The sequence below is a fragment of the Argopecten irradians genome, chromosome 10 (genome assembly GCF_041381155.1).
Source record: "Argopecten irradians isolate NY chromosome 10, Ai_NY, whole genome shotgun sequence".
NCBI lineage: Eukaryota > Metazoa > Mollusca > Bivalvia > Pectinida > Pectinidae > Argopecten > Argopecten irradians.
In genome coordinates, this window is record NC_091143.1 from 23,925,936 (window position 1) to 23,947,228 (window position 21,293).

Genomic DNA, 21,293 nt, shown 5'->3' on the forward strand with positions numbered 1-21,293 from the left:
CACATATCTAGGTCAAATCAAACTAAGCTATAATACTGCGACGACACCTGTCCCACATATCTAGTTCAAATCAAACTTAAGGTACAATACCGCGACGACACATGTTTCACGAATCTAGGTCAAATCAAACTCAAGATACAACACTGCGACGACACCTGTCCTACCTATTAATGTCAAATCAAACTTAAGTAACAATAACGCGAAGACACCTATCCCACATATCTTGGTCAAATCAAACTCAAGGTATAATACTGCGACGACACCTGTCCCACATATCTAGTTCAAATCAAACTTAAGGTACAATACCGCGACGACACCTGTCCCACATATCTAGGTCAAATCAAACTCAAGATACAATACCGCGACGACACCTGTCCACACATTTCTAGGTCAAATCAAACTTCAGGTACAATACCGCGACGACACCTGTCCCTTAAATCTAGGTCAAATCAAGCTTAAGAAACAATACCACGACGACACCTGTCCCACATATCTAGGTCAAATCAAACTTAAGTACAATACCGCGACGACACCTGTCCCACATATCTAGGTCAAATCAAACTTAAGTACAATACCGCGACGGCACCTGTCCCACATATCTAGGTCAAATCAAACTTAAGCAACAACGCGACGACACCTGTCCACACATTTCTAGGTCAAATCAAACTTAAGGTACAATACCGCGACGACACCTGTCCCTTAAATCTAGGTCAAATCAAGCTTAAGAAACAAATACCGCGACGACACCTGACCCACATATGTAGGTCAAATCAAACTTAAGTACAATACCGCGACGACACCTGACACACATATGTAGGTCAAATATAACGAGAAACATAATTATTGCTTTTATCTTCGTAAATAGAATAACTCCAATCGTTTTATATCCGTCTTCTTATAAGTTACCATCATCGTCCGTCCCTGATCATCCTATATCATTACCATCCATTCTTTTTCACCACCACTACCATCATCATCGTCACGACCATTACGTCATCATCATCACTTTGCATTTATCATCAATACCACAATCAACATTGTTTTTATTTTCAGTGTCAAAATCGATTCTTCTCCTCACCATCGTCCTTATTTATTTTTATCTTTTATTCATACACACTATGGGAAATATCGCTGGAGGTTGCAGTTACACATAGTAATAGTTTATTTCCACTGTTTTCAATCATGATTACATTTTTTTTTACATTTACTCTTTTCCCCAGTACTTATGTATTGAGGACATATCTTTACCCGTGCTCGCGATCGAAATATCGTTCTTTTATTTTAATCAAATCCAGTTTCTTTTTTCAGTCCAACAGGATGGTGCTTGATTTCTCAATATTAAAGATACCAGAGAGACAAACTTAAAAACTGAATGATAACACTTTACACGATACGCTCAATATCTTTATTTTACATCTTTGCATATTGCAGAGATACCTCCCTTGCGAGGTTTCCATTGTGACGTCAATATTTTATGAGCGAAACTCTTTTCTGTTAAAAGCATGACGTTAAGGACTAAAACATATCCATAACGTCATAGTCAAAACCTACCCGCAAGGTATCACTCTTTCTCTGCTTACCTTTCGTCATTGCGTAGATACTCAACTGTCTGGTGATAAAATTTTGCCTCCTGATCCCACCTCATAACTCTAAACTCCCAACAATCTTATCCACTTAAATGACCCCTAATCTAATCTATCTATTAAACATATAAACATGTTCACAGCTATTAACACTTAACGATACCAACTCTTCTGGACTTTACAAAATTGCGTGATGCTGGATATTTAAGATTGCAGAAAACAAAACTTCAACGAGGAGACTTCTTTCCAATACAATTAATTTGTTCTCTTGTATAATTTTAGTGTGTTTCCTACAATCTAACGTTTCTCAATCACCTATCCCGCCTTCAGAATGAGACAAAAGGAAATTACTTGTTTGAATTTCATCGGAGCCCATGATATAGTTCTCTAGGCTCCTATGGACTCCACTATAACCACCCACTCACCTTTGCATTCCACATCATTGATCGAAATGGTGATTAAATGTGACCCGTGATCCTGGAGTAAATAAGCGACAGTGAGATATGCGCCTGGGACCGAGGATGGGGTAAATGTTCCCATAGAAGAGCCTCTGTTGATCCCCTTGACAACTGTTACGATAAAATCCCTGGTCGCTGCAAATACTATCACTATGGTTACTTGGTGACTCTTCCTACTTAAGTCTATGTATAGCTGCAGTGTACTTGTCTACAGTAAACACCGAGGGTTGTTGAAGACATTCAGAACTTACCACATCGCACTTTTTTCTGGTTTATTTCTGGGATAAATCCTTTCGGCACTTATATGTCTTTTTCATATTTCCATGATCTTCTCCTCCGTATCAAACATACAATATAGTCCCAAACTGATATTTTCTTAGTCTCCGTCTATTGGTATGAAGCACCCTATAGCACTATTTCAGTTATCAGTAGCTATTGGGTACGAATTTCAACTCAGACCAAACATGATCCAATAACATGCATTCCTACAGACGAAGAAAATTTGTTCTTTTCTTAGATATCTTGCCTTGTTAACTTCCCTAACCGAAGGCCCAGTGACTCTTCAACCTGTTGTATATTCCAGATCTTCTCCCTTCCTGTGGCTGCTATGCTCCATTACCTTGTTAGTAGAGTCTAGATCCCTTGCTATCCTGGATAGACTTCCAGATTGCCCTGTAGGTTGGAATGGGTAAAGTATGGAGAGCAGTCCATCTTTACATTTTGAATCTTCAGTCATCTTGCATTCTTGGCTCCTCTGTGACTCCCAACTCCTTCTTTCCATATCTTTGAATTCCCATTGTCGATCAAAATGGTGGTTGAATGTGACCCGTGTTCCCAGGGGATAAATGTGAGACAGTGAGCTTTGCGCCTGGGACAGAGTATAGGTTGATAGTGTCTCTATAAACAGTCATAATAAAACTCCTAGTGTCACATAGGCGCAAGGGAGACGAAGAGACACATTTGGCAGACTTTGGAATCTCCTAAGGAATAGTCAAACGACCCAGCACTGGTAATGCCAAACTGTTGATATGGAAACATTATAAACAAATCTTTGTTAGAAGCCCTTTTCATTCAGTAATGCTGAAACAACGAATACTCTAGGCCACTCCATTGATGTCCTGTCAGGTGGATCCTCTGCCAGAAATCATATTCAAACAAATTATAGGAGTGTGCTTTCATGAATTATAGCGTACAAGTTGGTTGGTCGATTGGGCTAATAAACGTCATATTAACAACTAAGTTGATATTTTAGGACTGTCTTCTCTGTAGTCAGTGTGCTGTATGTGTTAATGTCTGCATGGTATTGGAGACTGCAGCATGTTAGAGTTGTCTCTTTGTTATAGTGGATCTTTTGCCCTTTTTATAGTGCTATGTTATAGAAGCATACCAGTACACCTCACTGTTACATTATACTGACAATAGACAAAAACCAGTCCTCCGACTCAGTTTATGTCGAGGGCAAAATAAGAGCAGAGAAACTACCACTTTTATAAGATATTGTGTATCTGGGCAAGTGACAAAACAAAGAGTCTTCTCACAGGGACGAGCACTCAACTCAATACCAGAGGTTAGGCAGTGCCAAGGAAGACGTTTGGAAGATGAATCATTTAGGAAGACGAGAAAAATATATAGGATTCAAAATTTAGTCGCCTTTTATAATCATTTAACACTCTATATCCATAACATGAGTTAAGCACCAAGGAGCTAGAGCAAGAGAAAAGTATTCAGCGATGCTCTTGTTTGCACTTTTTTTTGGTGAAACATCTTATACAACCCACATAAAAGCCGTAAAGCAATGTATAACAAGACATCTTGAATTAAAAAAGAACATTTTATGTTTGTATTTATATTTTCCTATGAGACCTAGATAGATTTAATATCCTCCACTAACCTTTTTCCAATAAAATGTCATTTAAGTTCTAAGAAAGGGAACCTGGTGGTTACACCATAATGAAAAATACATCATAATGAAAAAATGAGATGAAATCACAGTAGCTACATAGTGTACCAAATGTCCTGTCATTGTAGGCTGTGTTTCACTCTTCCATTTCAAATACAACACAGGAATGTTTAACGTCCATTCTCATTAAGATAGGAGGTCAGAGAACATCATGAAAGTAACTTTGATACAGCATGTCTTAGTCATTTACAGCATTTAAGGGAGAATATCTTTTAAGTTATCATATCACTTACATGTACAAACAAAAACTTTTGATTTCCCAAACTCTGTAACACAAAACAGATTCAACTTTGAATATGAGTTGATTCCAAACTAAAAATGGCCTTTTTCAAGTCCAGTGGCTAAAAGTTTCTTTTTCAAGTCCAGTGGCTAAAAGTTTATGTCAAAGAGTTAGTCTGCTGACTGAAATCAGTATACCTGGTGTCAAAATTATCTGTAAAAACTTGGCACCAAATGTAATAGAGAAAATACTTCTAACATGATGTATGTTTTAATGAATAATGAAACCTTACTGCTATTTCTGAAAATCATTGAGCTGTTTGTACAATCTTCCGTCAGTGACAAAATTACATTCACATACATACAATTCTATTCAGTAGAAATTTCAGTAAATTAAAAGAAACGTTTCACATTTTCTTCACTGGTTTGGTGGTTGTTTTGTATATGGATAGGCAATCTCTCGAGATATGCTCCCCATACAAGGGATGTCTAAATACAAGGTCTCAAACTTTCTCTAAAACATTTCTACTACAGGCAATGTCTCAAAATTTCTCCAAACAAGGTTTGAAACTTTTCTACTACAAACATTGTCACTTACTTTCTCCATGCAAGGTTTGAAACTTTTTTATAAACAAGGTCTCAAACTTTTCTACAGAAAAGATTTCAAATTCTCTGTGGTGGGTTCAACTTTGTCACAATCAAAGACATTCAGGTACTAAGTTGAGTTGAAAAGAAAAGTTCAATGCTGGGTTGTCACAGAACATACTTAGTAATCCATTTTCTCTTTTTATAGGTACAGATGTTTAAAAACAGGCACTTCCTGATACCTATTTCAGCACTATGAATGTTTCAGTTTTCAAGGAGACTTCATTTACCAACATGCTTTCCACCCTGTTATAAAAAGAAATATCCTTATAATCACTCCTAAATTAACATGTAAATTACTAAACTTACTATCTTATATATATTCATTTCTCAATAAAACTGTTATATACATTACTAGACCCAAGTTTCAGAAATTTTCCTCAATAAGAAATATTTCTACAAATAATCATTACTAAATCGAAAGCTTTCAATATTTTTTCCTTAAATATTTCAAATATTTTTACAGGAAAACATCATCAAGAAGTTAGATCATGTTGTGAATGGTTGTCATACAACATCAAGATAATGCAATACAAAAACATAAAAGCAGTACATAACTGTACCAACCTTTTGTTTATCTATTTCAGCTTTGAGGGTGTGGACCTTGGACCTCTCTTTCTCCAGCTCGGCTGTGAGACTTGTTACCTGTTCTGTCAATTCGTCTCTCACCTCACCTAGCTGGTTAACCTGCATCAGCACCTCTGCCTTGTCTTTCACTGTAATAATGAAGATATTTATATATATCAAACTCTGTGATATATCAATTCATTTAATCCATTTTACTTTTTCCAATTGATTTCAGGTCATTTTAAAGGATAAACAAATTTATACAATACTGCAAAAGTAAATTAAAATCAAAATCACAACTATCATATTGAATATTTTTTCATATTGTATAGTGTATGTCTAAGCGAACTTCCTGTTACATTTAACATTTCCGTATTAAACCCAGTAAGCGACCTAGGGTGCTTAATAGAACCAAATAGAAGATAGCCTTTCAGAAAATTATTGCATGAAGTAAGCCATAAAGCAATTTAAAAAAAAATTCAAATACAGAAATTTTTGTTAAAATGTTTTCATATTTTAACTTTGCATTTAATTCAAGGTCAGTGAAATTGAGACCACTTATATAAGGGGGAGAAGGCTAATAGGGAGGAGGGAGCCACTTATATAAGGGGCAGAAGGCTTATAGGGAGGGGAGAGCCACTTATATAAGGGAGAGAAGGCTTATAGGGAGGGGAGAGCCACTTATATAAGGGGGAGAAGGCTTATAGGGAGGGGAGAGCCACTTATATAAGGGGGAGAAGGCTTATAGGGAGGGGAGAACCACTTATATAAGGGGGAGAAGGCTTATAGGGAGGGGAGAGCCACTTATATAAGGGGGAGAAGGCTTATAGGGAGGGGAGAGCCACTTATATAAGGGGGAGAAGGCTTATAGGGAGGGGAGAGCCACTTATATAAGGGGGAGAAGGCTTATAGGGAGGGGAGAGCCACTTATATAAGGGGGAGAAGGCTTATAGGGAGGGGAGAGCCACTTATATAAGGGGGAGAAGGCTTATAGGGAGGGGAGAGCCACTTATATAAGGGGGAGAAGACTAATAGGGAGGGGAGAACCACTTATATCAGGGGGAAAAGGCTTATAGGGAGGGGAGAACCACTTATATAAGGGGGAGAAGGCTTATAGGGAGGGGGAGAGCCACTTATATAAGGAGGAGAAGACTTATAGGAAGGGGAGAGCCACTTATATAAGGGGGAGAAGGCTTATAGGGAGGGGAGAGCCACTTATATAAGGGGGAGAAGGCTTATAGGGAGGGGAGAGCCACTTATATAAGGGGGAGAAGGCTTATAGGGAGGGGAGAGCCACTTATATAAGGGGGAGAAGGCTTATAGGGAGGGGAGAGCCACTTAAATAAGGGGGAGAAGACTTATAGGGAGGGGAGAGCCACTTATAGAGGATGGAGAAGGCTTATAGGGAGAGGGAGAACCACTTATATAAGGGGGAGAAGGCTTATAGGGAGGGGAGAGCCACTTATATAAGGGGGAGAAGGCTTATAGGGAGGGGAGAGCCACTTATATAAGGGGGAGAAGGCTTATAGGGAGGGGAGAGCCACTTATATAAGGGGGAGAAGGCTTATAGGGAGGGGAGAGCCACTTATATAAGGGGGAGAAGGCTAATAGGGAGGGGGAGAGCCACTTATATAAGGGGGAGAAGCTTATAGGGAGGGGAGAGCCACTTATATAAGGGGGAGAAGGCTTATAGGGAGGGGAGAGCCACTTATATAAGGGGGAGAAGGCTTATAGGGAGGGGAGAGCCACTTATATAAGGGGGGAGAGAAGGCTTTATAGGCTTAAAGGGAGTGAGAGCCACTTATATAAGGGGAAGAAGGCTTATAGGGAGGGGAGAGCCACTTATATAAGGGGGAGAAGGCTTATAGGGAGGGGAGAGCCACTTATATAAGGGGGAAAAGGCTTATAGGGAGAGAGAAGCCACTTATATAGGGGAGAAGGCTTATAGGAGGGGAGAGCCACTTATATAAGGGGGAAGGAGAAGGCTTATAGGAGGGGAGGGGAGAGCCACTTATATAAGGGGGAGAAGGCTTATAGGAAGGGGAGAGCCACTTATATAAGGGGGAGAAGGCTTATAGGAAGGGAAGCCACTTTATAAGGGGGAGAAGGCTTATAGGGGGGAGAGCCACTTATATAAGGGGGAGAAGGCTTATAGGGAGGGGAGAGCCACTTATATAAGGGGGAGAAGGCTTATAGGGAGGGGAGAGCCACTTATATAAGGGGGAGAAGGCTTATAGGGAGGGGAGAGCCACTTATATAAGGGGGAGAAGGCTTATAGGGAGGGGAGAGCCACTTATATAAGGGGGAGAAGGCTTATAGGGAGGGGAGAGCCACTTATATAAGGGGGAGAAGGCTTATAGGGAGGGGAGAGCCACTTATATAAGGGGGAGAAGGCTTATAGGGAGGGGAGAGCCACTTATATAAGGGGGAGAAGGCTTATAGGGAGGGGAGAGCCACTTATATAAGGAGGAGAAGGCTTATAGGGAGGGGAGAGCCACTTATATAAGGGGGAGAAGGGCTTATAGGGAGGGGAGAGCCACTTATATAAGGGGGAGAAGGCTTATAGGGAGGGGAGAGCCACTTATATAAGGGGGAGAAGGCTTTATAGGAAGGGGAGAGCCACTTATATAAGGGGGAGAAGGCTTATAGGAAGGGGAGAGCCACTTATATAAGGGGGAGAAGGCTTTATAGGGAGGGGAGAGCCACTTATATAAAGGGGGAGAAGGCTTATAGGAAGGGAGAGCCACTTATATAAGGGGGGGGGGAAGGCTATATAGGGGGAGGGGGGAGAGCCACTTATATAAGGGGAGAAGGCTTATAGAAAGGGGAGAGCCACTTAAATAAGGGGGAGAAGGCTTATAGGGAGGGGAGAGCCACTTATATAAGGGGGAGAAGGCTTATAGGGAGGGGAGAGCCACTTATATAAGGGGGAGAAGGCTTATAGGAGGGGAGAGCCACTTATAAGGGGAGAAAGGCTTATAGGAAGGGGAGAGCCACTTATATAAGGGGGAGAAGGCTTATAGGGAGTGGGAGAGCCACTTATATATAAGGGGGAGAAGACTTATAGGAAGGGAGAGAGCCACTTATATAAGGGGGAGAAGGCTTATAGGAAGGGGAGAGCCACTTATATAAGGGGGAGAAGGCTTATAGGAAGGGAGAGCCACTTATATAAGGGGAGAAGCTTATAGGAGGGGAGAGCCACTTATATAAGAAGGGGAGAAAGGCTTATAGGGGGGAGGGGAGAAGCCACTTATATAAGGGGGAGAAGGCTTATAGGAGGGGAGAGCCACTTATATAAGGGGGAGAAGGCTTATAGGGAGGGGAGAGCCACTTATATAAGGGATAGGGGGGAGAAGCCACTATATTATAGGGAGGGGAGAGAGCCACTTATAGAGGATGGAGAGAAGGCTTATAGGGAGGGGAGAGCCACTTATATAAGGGGGAGAAGGCTTATAGGGAAGGGAGAGCCACTTATATAAGGGGGAGAAGGCTTATAGAAGGGGAGAGCCACTTAAATAAGGGGGGGAGAAGACTTATAGGAAGGGGAGAGCCACTTATAGAGGATGGAGAAGGCTTATAGGGAGGGGAGAGCCACTTATATAAGGGGGAGAAGGCTAATAGGGAGGGGGAGAACCACTTATATAAGGGGGAGAAGGCTTATAGGGAGGGGAGAGCCACTTATATAAGGGGGAGAAGGCTTATAGGGAGGGGAGAGCCACTTATATAAGGGGGAGAAGGCTTATAGGGAGGGGAGAGCCACTTATATAAGGGGGAGAAGACTTATAGGAAGGGGAGAGCCACACTTAAATAAGGGGAGAAGGCTTATAGGAAGGGGGAGAAGCCACTTATATAAGGGGAGGAAGGCTTATAGGAAGGGGAGAGCCACTTATATAAGGGGGAGAAGCTTATAGAAAGGGGAGAGCCACTTAAATAAGGGGGAGAAGGCTTATAGGGGGGAGAGCCACTTATAGAGGATGGAGAAGGCTTATAGGGAGAGGAGAGCCACTTATATAAGGGGGGATAGGGCTTATAGGAGGGAGAGAGCCACTTATATAAGGGGGAGAAGGCTTATAGGAAGGGGAGAGCCACTTATATAAGGGGGAGAAGACTTATAGGAAGGGGAGAGCCACTTATAGAGGATTGGGAGAAGGCTTATAGGGAGGGGAGAGCCACTTATATAAGGGGGAGAAGACTTATAGGAAGGGGAGAGCCACTTATATAAGGGGGAGAAGGCTTATAGGAAGGGGAGAGCCACTTAAATAAGGGGGAGAAGACTTATAGGGAAGGGGAGAGCCACTTATAGAGGATGGAGAAGGCTTATAGGGAGGGAGAGAGCCACTTATATAAGGGGGAGAAGACTTATAGGGAGGGGAGAGCCACTTATATAAAGGGGAGAAGGCTTATAGGGAAGGGGAGAGCCACTTAAATAAGGGGGAGAAGACTTATAGGAAGGGGAGAGCCACTTATATAAGGGAGAAGGATTATAGGTAGGGGAGAGCCACTTATATATAGGGGGAGAAGGGAGGGGAGAGCCACTTATATAAGGGGGAGAAGGCTTATAGGGAGGGGAGAGCCACTTATATAAGGGGGAGGAAGACTTATAGGATCTTAGGAGGGGAGAGATGGAGAGCCACTTATATAAGGGGAGAAGGCTTATAGGAAGGGGGAGAGCCACTTAAATAAGGGGGAGAAGGCTTATAGGAAGGGGAGAGCCACTTATATAAGGGGGAGAAGGCTTATAGGAAGGGGAGAGCCACTTATATATAAGGGGAGAAGGCTTATAGGGAGGGGAGAGCCACTTATATAAGGGGAGAAGGCTTATAGGTGAGGGGAGAGCCACTTATATAAGGGGGAGAAGGCTTATAGGGAGGGGGAGAGCCACTTATATAAGGGGGAGAAGGCTTATAGAAAGGGGAGAGCCACTTAAATAAGGGGGAGAAGGCTTATAGGAAGGGGAGAGCCACTTATATAAGGGGGAGAAGGCTTATAGGGAAGGGGAGAGCCACTTATATAAGGGGGATAAGGCTTATAGGGAGGGAGAGAGCCACTTATATAAGGGGGAGAAGGCTTATATAGGGGGAAGATTATAGGAGGGGAGAGCCACTTATAATAAGGGGGGAGAAGGACTTATAGGAAGGGGAGAGCCACTTATAATAAGGGAGAAGGCTTATAGGAAGGGGAGAGCCACTTATATAAGGGGGAGAAGGCTTATAGAAGGGGAGAGCCACTTATATAAGGGGGAGAAGGCTTATAGGAAGGGGAGAGCCACTTATATAAGGGGGAGAAGACTTATAGGAAGGGGAGAGCCACTTTATAAGAGGAGCTTATAGAAGAGACCACTTATAGGGAGGGGAGAGAGCCACTTATATAAGGGGGAGAAGACTTATAGGAAGGGGAGAGCCACTTATATAAGGGGGAGAAGGCTTATAGGGAAGGGGAGAGCCACTTAAATAAGGGGGAGAAGGCTTATAGGAAGGGGAGAGCCACTTATATAGGAGGGGGAGAAGGCTTATAGGAGGGGAGAGCCACTTATATAAGGGGGGGAGGAGGGAAGCCACTTAATAAGGGGAAAGGCTTATAGGGAGGGGAGAGCCACTATATAAGGGGGAGAAGGCTTATAGGAAGGGAGAGCCACTTATATAAGGGGAGAAGGCTTATAGGAAGGGGAGAGCCACTTATATAAGGGGGAGAAGGCTTATAGGAAGGGGAGAGCCACTTATATAAGGGGGAGAAGGCTTTATAGGGCTAAGGGGAGAGCCACTTAAATAAGGGGGAGAAGGCTTATAGGAAGGGGAGAGCCACTTATATAAGGGGATAGAAGGCTTATAGGGAGGGGGGAGAGCCACTTATATAAGGGGGAGAAGGCTTATAGGGAGGGGAGAGCCACTTATATAAGGGGGAGAAGGCTTATAGGGAGGGGAGAGCCACTTATATAAGGGGGAGAAGGCTTATAGGGAGGGGGAGAGCCACTTATATAAGGGGAGAAGGCTTATAGGAAGGGAGAGCCACTTATATAAGGGGGAGAAGGCTTATAGGAGGGGGAGAGCCACTTATATAAGGGGGAGAAGGGCTTATAGGAAGGGGAGAGCCACTTATATAAGGGGGAGAAGACTTATAGGAAGGGGAGAGCCACTATATAAGGGGGAGAAGGCTTATAGGAAGGGGAGAGCCACTTTATAAGGGGGAGAAGGCTTATAGGGGAGAGCCACTTATATAAGGGGGAGAAGGCTTATAGGGAGGGAGAGCCACTTATATAGGGGGAGAAGACTTATAGGAAGGGGAGAGAGCCACTTATAGAGGATGGGGGAGAAGGCTTATAGGGAGGGAGAGAGCCACTTATATAAGGGGGAGAGGGCTTATAGGGAGGGGAGAGCCACTTATATAAGGGGGAGAAGGCTTATAGGGAGGGGAGAGCCACTTATATAAGGGGGAGAAGACTTATAGGAAGGGGAGAGCCACTTAAATAAGGGGGAGAAGGCTTATAGGAAGGGGAGAGCCACTTTTATAAGGGGGAGAAGGCTTATAGGAAGGGGAGAGCCACTTATATAAGGGGGAGAAGGCTTATAGGAGGGAGGGGAGAGCCACTTATAGAGGGGGAGAAGGCTTATAGGGAGGGGAGAGCCACTTATATAAGGGGGACAGGGCTTATAGGGAGGGGAGAGCCACTTATATAAGGGGGAGAAGACTTATAGGAAGGGAGAGCCACTTAATAAGGGGGGAGAAGGCTTATAGGAAGGGGAGAGCCACTTATATAAGGGGGAGAAGGCTTATAGGAAGGGGAGAGCCACTTATATAAGGGGGAGAAGGCTTATAGGAAAGGGGAGAGCCACTTAAATAAGGGGGAGAAGGCTTATAGGGAGGGAGAGCCACTTATAGAGGATGGAGAAGGCTTATAGGGAGGGAGAGCCACTTATATAAGGGGGATAGGGCTTATAGGGAGGGGAGAGAGCCACTTATATAAGGGGGAGAAGGCTTATAGAAGGGGGAAGACACTTATAGAAGGGGGAGAAGACTTATAGGAAGGGAGAGCCACTTAAATAAGGGGGAGAAGGCTTATAGGAAGGGGAGAGCCACTTAATATAAGGGGGAGAAGGCTTATAGGAAGGGGAGAGCCACTTATATAAGGGGGAGAAGGCTTATAGAAAGGGGAGAGCCACTTAAATAAGGGGGAGAAGGCTTATAGGAGGGGAGAGCCACACTTATAGGGGAGAGCCACTTAATAAGGGGGAGAAGGCTTATAGGGGAGGGGAGAGAGCCACTTATATAAGGGGGAGAGGGCTTATAGGAAGGGAGAGAGCCACTTATATAAGGGGGAGAAGACTTATAGGAAGGGGAGAGCCACTTATATAAGGGGGGAGAAGGCTTATAGGAGGAGGGGAGAGCCACTTATATAAGGGGGAGAAGGCTTATAGGAAGGGGAGAGCCACTTATATAAGGGGGAGAAGGCTTATAGGAAGGGGAGAGCCACTTATATAAGGGGGAGAAGGCTTATAGGAGGGGGGAGAGCCACTTATATAAGGGGGAGAAGGCTTATAGGAAGGGGAGAGCCACTTATATAAGGGGGAGAAAACTTATAGGAAGGGGAGAGCCACTTATATAAGGGGGAGAAGGCTTATAGGGAGGGGAGAGCCACTTATATAAGGGGGAGAAGAACTTATAGGAAGGGGAGAGCCACTTATAAGGGGGAGGGCTTATAGGAAGGGGAGAGCCACTTATATAAGGGGGAGAAGGACTTATAGGGGAGAAGGCTTATAGGGAGGGGAGAGCCACTTATATAAGGGGGAGAGGGCTTATAGGGAGGGGAGAGCCACTTATATAAGGGGGAGAAGGCTTATAGGGAGGGGAGAGCCACTTATATAAGGGGGAGAAGACTTATAGGAAGGGGAGAGCCACTTAAATAAGGGGGAGAAGGCTTATAGGAAGGGGAGAGCCACTTATATAAGGGGGAGAAGGCTTATAGGAAGGGGAGAGCCACTTATATAAGGGGGAGAAGGCTTATAGAAGGGGAGAGCCACTTAAATAAGGGGGAGAAGGCTTATAGGGAGGGGAGAGCCACTTATAGAGGATGGAGAAGGCTTATAGGGAGGGGAGAGCCACTTATATAAGGGGGATAGGGCTTATAGGGAGGGGAGAGAGCCACTTATATAAGGGGGAGAAGGCTTATAGGAAGGGGAGAGCCACTTATATAAGGGGGAGAAGACTTATAGGAAGGGGAGAGCCACTTAAATAAGGGGGAGAAGGCTTATAGGAAGGGGAGAGCCACTTATATAAGGGGGAGAAGGCTTATAGGAAGGGGAGAGCCACTTATATAACGGAGAGAAGGCTTATAGGTAGGGGAGAGCCACTTAAATAAGGGGGAGAAGACTTATAGGAAAGGGGAGAGCCACTTATATAAGGGGGAGAAGGCTTATAGGAAGGGAGAGCCACTTATATAAGGAAGAGAAGGCTTATAGGAAGGGGATAGACACTTATATAAGGGAGAGAAGGCTTATAGGTAGGGGAGAGCCACTTAAATAAGGGGGAGAAGACTTATAGGAAGGGGAGAGCCACTTATATAAGGGGAGAAGGCTTATAGGGAGGGGAGAGCCACTTATATAAGGGGGAGAAGGCTTATAGGGAGGGGAGGAGCCACTTATATAAGGGGGAGAAGGCTTATAGGGAGGGGAGAGCCACTTATATAAGGGGGAGAAGACTTATAGGAAGGGGAGAGCCACTTATAGAGGATGTAGAAGGCTTATAGGGAGGGGAGAGCCACTTATATAAGGGGGAGAGGGCTTATAGGGAGGGGAGAGCCACTTATATAAGGGGGAGAAGGCTTATAGGGAGGGGAGAGCCACTTATATAAGGGGGAGAAGGCTTATAGGAAGGGGAGAGCCACTTAAATAAGGGGGAGAAGGCTTATAGGAAGGGGAGAGCCACTTTTATAAGGGGGAGAAGGCTTATAGGAAGGGGGGGAGCCACTTATATAAGGGGGAGAAGGCTTATAGGAAGGGGAGAGCCACTTATAGAGAATGGAGAAGGCTTATAGGTAGGGGAGAGCCACTTATATAAGGGGGAGAGGGCTAATAGGGAGGGGAGAGCCACTTATATAAGGGGGAGAGGGCTTATAGGGAGGGGAGAGCCACTTATATAAGGGGGAGAGGGCTTATAGGGAGGGGAGAGCTTATTGGGTTGAATATGGTAATTGATGAATACCACTCAATGGTCTTAGTTGTTTTTATCATATCTAACATAGTTTCTATTGTAACCATTGTTATGTGTAAGCATTCTACTATTCTTTTAAAGTTGTTTAACACAGTTCAAAGGAAACTACAGAAATTATTTATTGACTTTAACATATACTAAAACAAATATTTACTGCTGCAAAATTTACTTACTTTCCCCCTGAGCTAATATCACACATAATTGTTTGTTTCTCTTCTTAACTTGCTTTAGTTCCGTCTACAACACAAAAATCAATGTAAAATATATATCACAGCATGAAACAGTGATCATTTCATTATCAGTATACTGTGAAGTGATTTATTTCACATATATTTAATTTTATTAATTACAGTCATATGGTTTTAATGTTAATGCAAAAAAATTATTTAGGTTATTAATTGTTCATATGCATTCAAATGTAGTCATGTATTTGGCAGTCTATCAAAGATGCTCCACTGCATAAACTATGCTCATCAATTTAACAATAACTGGTGTTTAATTTTCTAATTAACACAGAAAATAATATAAGATAATATAAATTGCTTTTGGTGCATGCGCAATCAGTACTTCATTTTTAAAATATTTTTAATATCCTATCAGGAGTCTTTGAAAGAAATATTTTACATCATGACTGAAGAAATGCCTTCTGTACTGAAGAGCCACATCAATTTGTCTTCTGTGTCATTCTGTATATCACCAGATTTAGCTTAAACAATATTTTACTTAATAAGGATACAGTACAGCATACCTATCAGGAGAGGTTGGATTCGGAAATTAATACATGTACCACCAATTTAATATCAAGAAACTAACATCAAACAACTTACCTCTAGTTTTTCTACTGTTGCTCTCAGAAATTCTATTTCTTTATCTTTTTTATTTAATTCACTTTTATATTTATTAGACATCACACTCTCCACGGCATATTGCTGAAACACAATACACAAAATATCAATGAACGATCACAAATAAATTATTTTTTCAGCTTCGATTTCACTGAAAATATGAAACCTGTGTTGGGTTCCTAAATGATTTCTTATGCAAATTGATTTATCACTTACTTTTGTAGAATAATTATATGAAAGGCTATTCCAAAATGGTTTCTATTAAGTGCCCTGTGCGCTTATTGGGTCAAAACCGGTAAATACAGCAATTTGGTCCTTGATCAGAATTATTATCAATTAATCATGGTCACTTCTGATCTTGGATAACTGGTCAATACAGACAGACATACCTTTCTAATAACAACAAACATGTATATCTTAAATTTAAATTGAGAAAGCTATGTAGTCTTCGTGGGGAAAAATTGAGATCGGCGCTCAGAACATTTTCGTTAAGATTAAATGAACAAGAGCTGTTTGAAAACAGCAACGCTTGCCTTTTGCAGCCTTTTAAGACCTAAGAGCTTAATCACACAATAACATAAAAATTTTGATTTGGTAAGGTCATGAAGCATATTACATAATCGTAAAACAAACCTTTTGATATTCCTCTTGAATTTTCTCTTTTTGTAAAATTCTATGAACATCATCATCTACTGTATCAAAATATTTGACATTTGATGGTGCAGAATCTGCTGCTTCCACCTTATGACTAGCTGGAGACAGATTGGAAAGATCTTCTAGTTCTGAATAAAAGAAAAACACATTTTATTATCCTAATGAGGATATGATTCCACAATTTTTTTTTTTTTTTTCATTTCATTTCAAAGGAAGCCGTAAGCAAAAATGTTAATGCGTCAACCAGTCATGATCAGTAACAGTTCATCTTTGTCATTAGCTGCCAAAAAATTTAGAATTTAGAAAAACTTGAAATGTATATGTATATATAGGATCTTAAGTGAGTGTTCATTTTATATGAGATTTTAGTAAACAAGACTAAGAAGTTTGTTTTTATATGATAATTACATTACTGTAGAGAAATCTTAAAAGCTTGAATAAATCATACAGGTCATCTCCCTTCATACTGATTACCATCATATACATGTACAGTTGTCTCCCTTAACAAGGATCACTTTAAACTTTAATTTAGTCTGTTATATTCTATACAAAAATTAACCTTACAAAGATTAACCTGAACAAGAAATAAATTGTCATCAGAGTTATCTCCCTTTCCACAGCATTAACGTCGCTGTAGCTGATCCCATGCCCATGTAGGGATTAAGAATGATTACGTTATAAACAATCAAGAAATTCTTTACCATCAGCATATGTCTTTGCCTGGCCACCAGAATTGAACTCCTCTAAACTCATTGTTAATGGTTTATCTTTCTTTGATTTCTTCTTACTCTCTTTTCCTTCTGATGGCTGATCATTATTTTTACCTTGTGATTTAGAGTCTCCTTTCTGCTGTAGGCATAAAAATATCTACAAGTCTTCAACTAGATAAATGGTGATTATGCAGAGTAGAGCCCAGGAGAGATGGGATATATACATAACAACAGTTTTAGAGATATTGGAAAAGACAATGACTAATATACTTATTTCTGAACAGATTTAATTTGTTACCATTCTAAAAGTAATCAATATTGCTTCATGAATACATGCTATTCAAGCAAACACCGTTATATGGAATACAACTTTTATTGATTACATCTTTGCTATTTTGAAGTTTTTAAAAAATATCATATAAGGAAATATATATTATTTGATATTTTACACGTACAGTAGTTTTACTTTGTTCATATTCCATCTTACTAAGCAGTAAGGCTTGTTGTAGATCTTTCTCATAAAACCCGGCTGTTAACTGTAACACAGACACAAGAAGGCAATGTCAGAAATCAAAATTAGACATTTTAAAGTTTATAAAAGTAAAAATATTCAGATTGATGGTTTGTTCATGATTTACCTAGCAATAACTTCTGTATTTTACATTCAGATACTTCGATGATTTTTTGCTTTGCATTTATACATATACATATTATATGAGTAATTCAACAAAAAAGAAAATATATATCTTTTATCATTTTTTGATCATCTCTTTTCTTTCAGTATGGATCATGTTCATCATAGCCCCATTTATATAACAAACTAGTGTAATACAACTTTATAACTAAAAAATAAAAGAAAGCATAAATTAAATTCTTGAAGTTACATCTTCCCCTTTACCAAGAAGACAAGTCTACACAAAGACACAAACCTACTTCACTATGATTCTATGTTAATGGTTTTGTCTGAGAGACATTGTTTATTCTACAATAATGGTGTGCTAACTGCTCGAATTTTAGCAATATTACATAAACAATGATATGTTTTCACCTGTAGATTATGGTGTAAAATTACCTGGTCGTCCACCTTTTTCCATTCCTCCCACTGTTCAGGCTTCGTCCCTTTGTTTTTCTTGCCTCCTTTGCTGCCTTTGTTACCATTGTCTGTAGCGCTCTGTGATGACTGCGGTCTCTGGTTCCCAGGTCCACTTAGACCAAATGCCATGTTCTTCAACTAGAAAAAAAAAATACTCGCTACAGTTTAATCATTCTAAGACCCTTAAAGTTAAAAATATCTATGGTATCATTGTTGATTCAGCTTCAATCTCACAAATAAAGGTTTAGTAAGGTTTAGAAATGCTCATTAATCCAGGGGCTACTATCCACCACTGCACTATTCTATATTTGCACAAAGCAGAGTTATCTGCCCTTGCGGGTAGGTATTGATTGTGACGTCATGTGTTTGAGAATGTAACATCATACTTTTCCGAGAAAATTATGTGAATTGCACCCATAAAACAATGACGTCACAATGAAAACCTACCCGTAAGGGAGCTAACTCTGCAATATGCAAAGACGGAATATGTCAAAGCAAAACTAAAGGCCCTCAGGCAACAACAAGAGATAAGGCAGGTACTAGTTTGGTCCTTCAATGTAGATCATATAAAACGAATAATAATACACCTGTGGCTTTGAAGTTGATCAGCACTCTATGTAATCTTCAAAGGAAGTTTTGTAGGCATGTGGTTGGTCAGTTTTTCTCACCTGAAATACCTTCAGTTTTGCTATATATGACATCAGTCTAGCTAGAGGTGAATATGTAGCCACAGTGATAGTAACCCCCGCAATATTGAGGATAGGGTTTAAAACAAGACCTTCAAAGTCACCTGACATGGGGATTCTCAGAATGCACTCTATTTGAGCTAGTATATTCACATTCTTTAATTAGCTAGAATTTTCATAGCAAATCTCGAGTGCTGATAAATGTACATATATATATTTAGCCATTTCAGAAAATAAAAAGTCACACAAATCCTAGCTTAATTACTTTCCCCAATTCCCTGTTAGCATCGATATTCCAGGGGTTACAGTCACTGTCATTAAATATCCATCCCTGGAAATGTCCTAGCAAAACTGAAAGCATATTATGGCTCAACATATATAGTAGCTCTGTTTGCCATTTTAATGAATTCGAATGAGCAGTTTATCTGGTTCAAATGAATCGAATAACTGTACATTGTGGTTGACTGTGAGGCTGTGATGTAGCTAGGGCATCACTCTCTGTAATCTTCACAGGAAGTCTCTGCTGACCTATGACTGGTCAGTTTAAGTCTCCTGAAATGTCTTCAGTTTGGCTACATCTTAAATTATGAGTGCATACTTTATATGACGACAGTAATAGTATATGCAGAATATTGCAGATGTCTGTTTGTGAGAGAACCAATCATCAGACAAAAGAATCTTACTAATATGTGATTTGTTTCAAGCCAAAAACAAAGGTAGGCCTAGTTCTAATAATATATTTTACTAACGGTGCATGTGTACAGTAATTTAAAAATTGAGACATCGATACTACAAAATGTAACATAAAGCAATTTCATTTTATATTATGTACATAATACATTGCTATGCTGAAAAAGTACCCAGTTAAAAATCAGTTGAAAAATTTAATCAGCAGACTGTGTCACTGTCTGAAGGAAACCTGTTACAGTAAAGCATCCTAACATTACAAACCTCATCATCTTGAGTTGTCTTCTTTTTCTTTTTCTTGTTTTTATTCTTTGATTGCTGCTGGTTGTTTTTCCCTCCCTGTGAAGGCTTCGTTTCTCCTTCATCGTCGTCGTCGTCTTCCACCTTTAACAAGGCAAATCTCGATTGTGCCACTTTGATATTAGCTGTCATGTTTTGAATTTAGCTTGTTTCTTTCCCAAACCATGTGCAAGGCTAAGACTAATTTACAAAGCGGAAGACCGATTCCGGAAAGCACTAACCATGCTTAGGGTAAAAGTGTACATTGAGCCGAGCTCAAGCTCAAATAACCCCGGTCCGATTGTCGCTGTTTACATATAAAATTAAAAATTATAATATAATTTATTGTGAATATAATGTATATACAATATTTTTATCTGTAATAAATGAACCAAAGAAAATTTTATACAAGAAAAACTCATTTCATAACACACATTACCATGACGAAATTAAATGCTATTATATACCGGTGTCCCTTGTAAAAAAAAAAAAAAAAAAAAACATTAGAGAGAACCATAATACCCATGCAATTTAAATCCTTGATAACCTTGGAAGAAAAAAGAGATAAAAACCCACGTTTGATTTACCCATCCTAGGATTAAACTATATATATATTTAATTTCTTTTATTTAACCATTTGAAGTAATTCGTATCCTACAGACTTACGTTTGATGGGATCCTGTGTCATCTGGAAAATCCTGTTAATATTACTTATTTGACCCTTATTATTTTTAAGTAATATCTGCATCACAAACTAGTTCCCACATTTTTGTGATCCAATTTTTTCCAGTCTGTTGTCTGCTGATTTATCCTATTGTTGTCCTCACTTTGTACCCTTATTGTCTCGTATTACTGTTCTCATCATATTATGTAATCGTGTTCGTTTTGTGTGTCTTGATAAAGTGGCAGATCGCCTCGAAAATTTGACATTTTTTTTTGTCCACACGGTTGGAATTACTTCTTCGTCACATATTTACCATTTGAAGTAATTCGTATCCTACAGACTTACGTTTGATGGGATCCTGTGTCATCTGGAAAATCCTGTTGATATTACTTCTTTGACCTAATTAGTTCCCACTTTTTTGTGATCCATTTTTTTCCATTCTGTTGTGCTATTGTTGTCCTCATTTTGTACCCTTATTGCCCCGTATTACTGTTCGCACCATATTATGTAATCGTGTTCGTTTTGTGTGTCTTGACTCAACAAAATGGCTGATGAAATAAACTTGATAACTACTGCCCAGGCAGGATTCAGGAAAAAACAACTGACAAAATTTTTATTCTACATATTCTAACTTCTATCTATTTCTCACTTGGTAAACTATTGTTTTGCTCGTTTGTTGATTTTAGAAAAGCATATGATTCAGTTTGGAGACTCGGTTTATGGCAAAAAGTTCAAAGAAGCAATATAACCTGGAAAATGTTTACAGCAATAATTATTTTATATGAAAATACAAAATCCTGTGTCAAAAATGGAAATGATGTATCTTATATGTTTACTTGTAACGTCGGTGTAAAGCAAGGAGAAAATTTGTCACCCTTCCTATTCGCTATTTTTCTTCATGATATTGAAAGTTTTTTGAAGAGTATGATGTCAATTGTATGGAATATATATAAAACTATTTGTAATTCTTTATGCAGATGATACAGTTCTAATGGCTGAATCAGCTAACGATCTACAGTCAGCCTTGAATAAATTTGAA

General features: G+C 40.3%; 1 protein-coding gene across 2 annotated transcripts; it reads right to left on the reverse strand.

The window, feature by feature from the left end:
* Positions 1-3,839: 3,839 nt before the first annotated feature.
* LOC138333452 (G kinase-anchoring protein 1-like) lies at positions 3,840-19,810 on the reverse strand. Of its 2 annotated transcripts, none has more exons than XM_069281832.1 (9): positions 19,576-19,810; positions 17,918-18,076; positions 17,301-17,381; positions 16,837-16,981; positions 16,115-16,263; positions 15,464-15,565; positions 14,810-14,873; positions 5,433-5,581; positions 3,840-5,111 (listed from the first exon to the last, which is right to left on the reverse strand). In XM_069281832.1, the coding sequence occupies exons 1-9, from the start codon at positions 19,741-19,743 to the stop codon at positions 5,088-5,090; spliced, it is 1,041 nt and encodes a 346-aa protein (XP_069137933.1). In that variant the 5' UTR covers positions 19,744-19,810; the 3' UTR covers positions 3,840-5,087. The 2 variants fall into 2 exon arrangements, with proteins under 2 accessions (XP_069137933.1, XP_069137932.1); XM_069281831.1 differs by having other exon boundaries at positions 16,837-16,984.
* Positions 19,811-21,293: the final 1,483 nt, after the last annotated feature.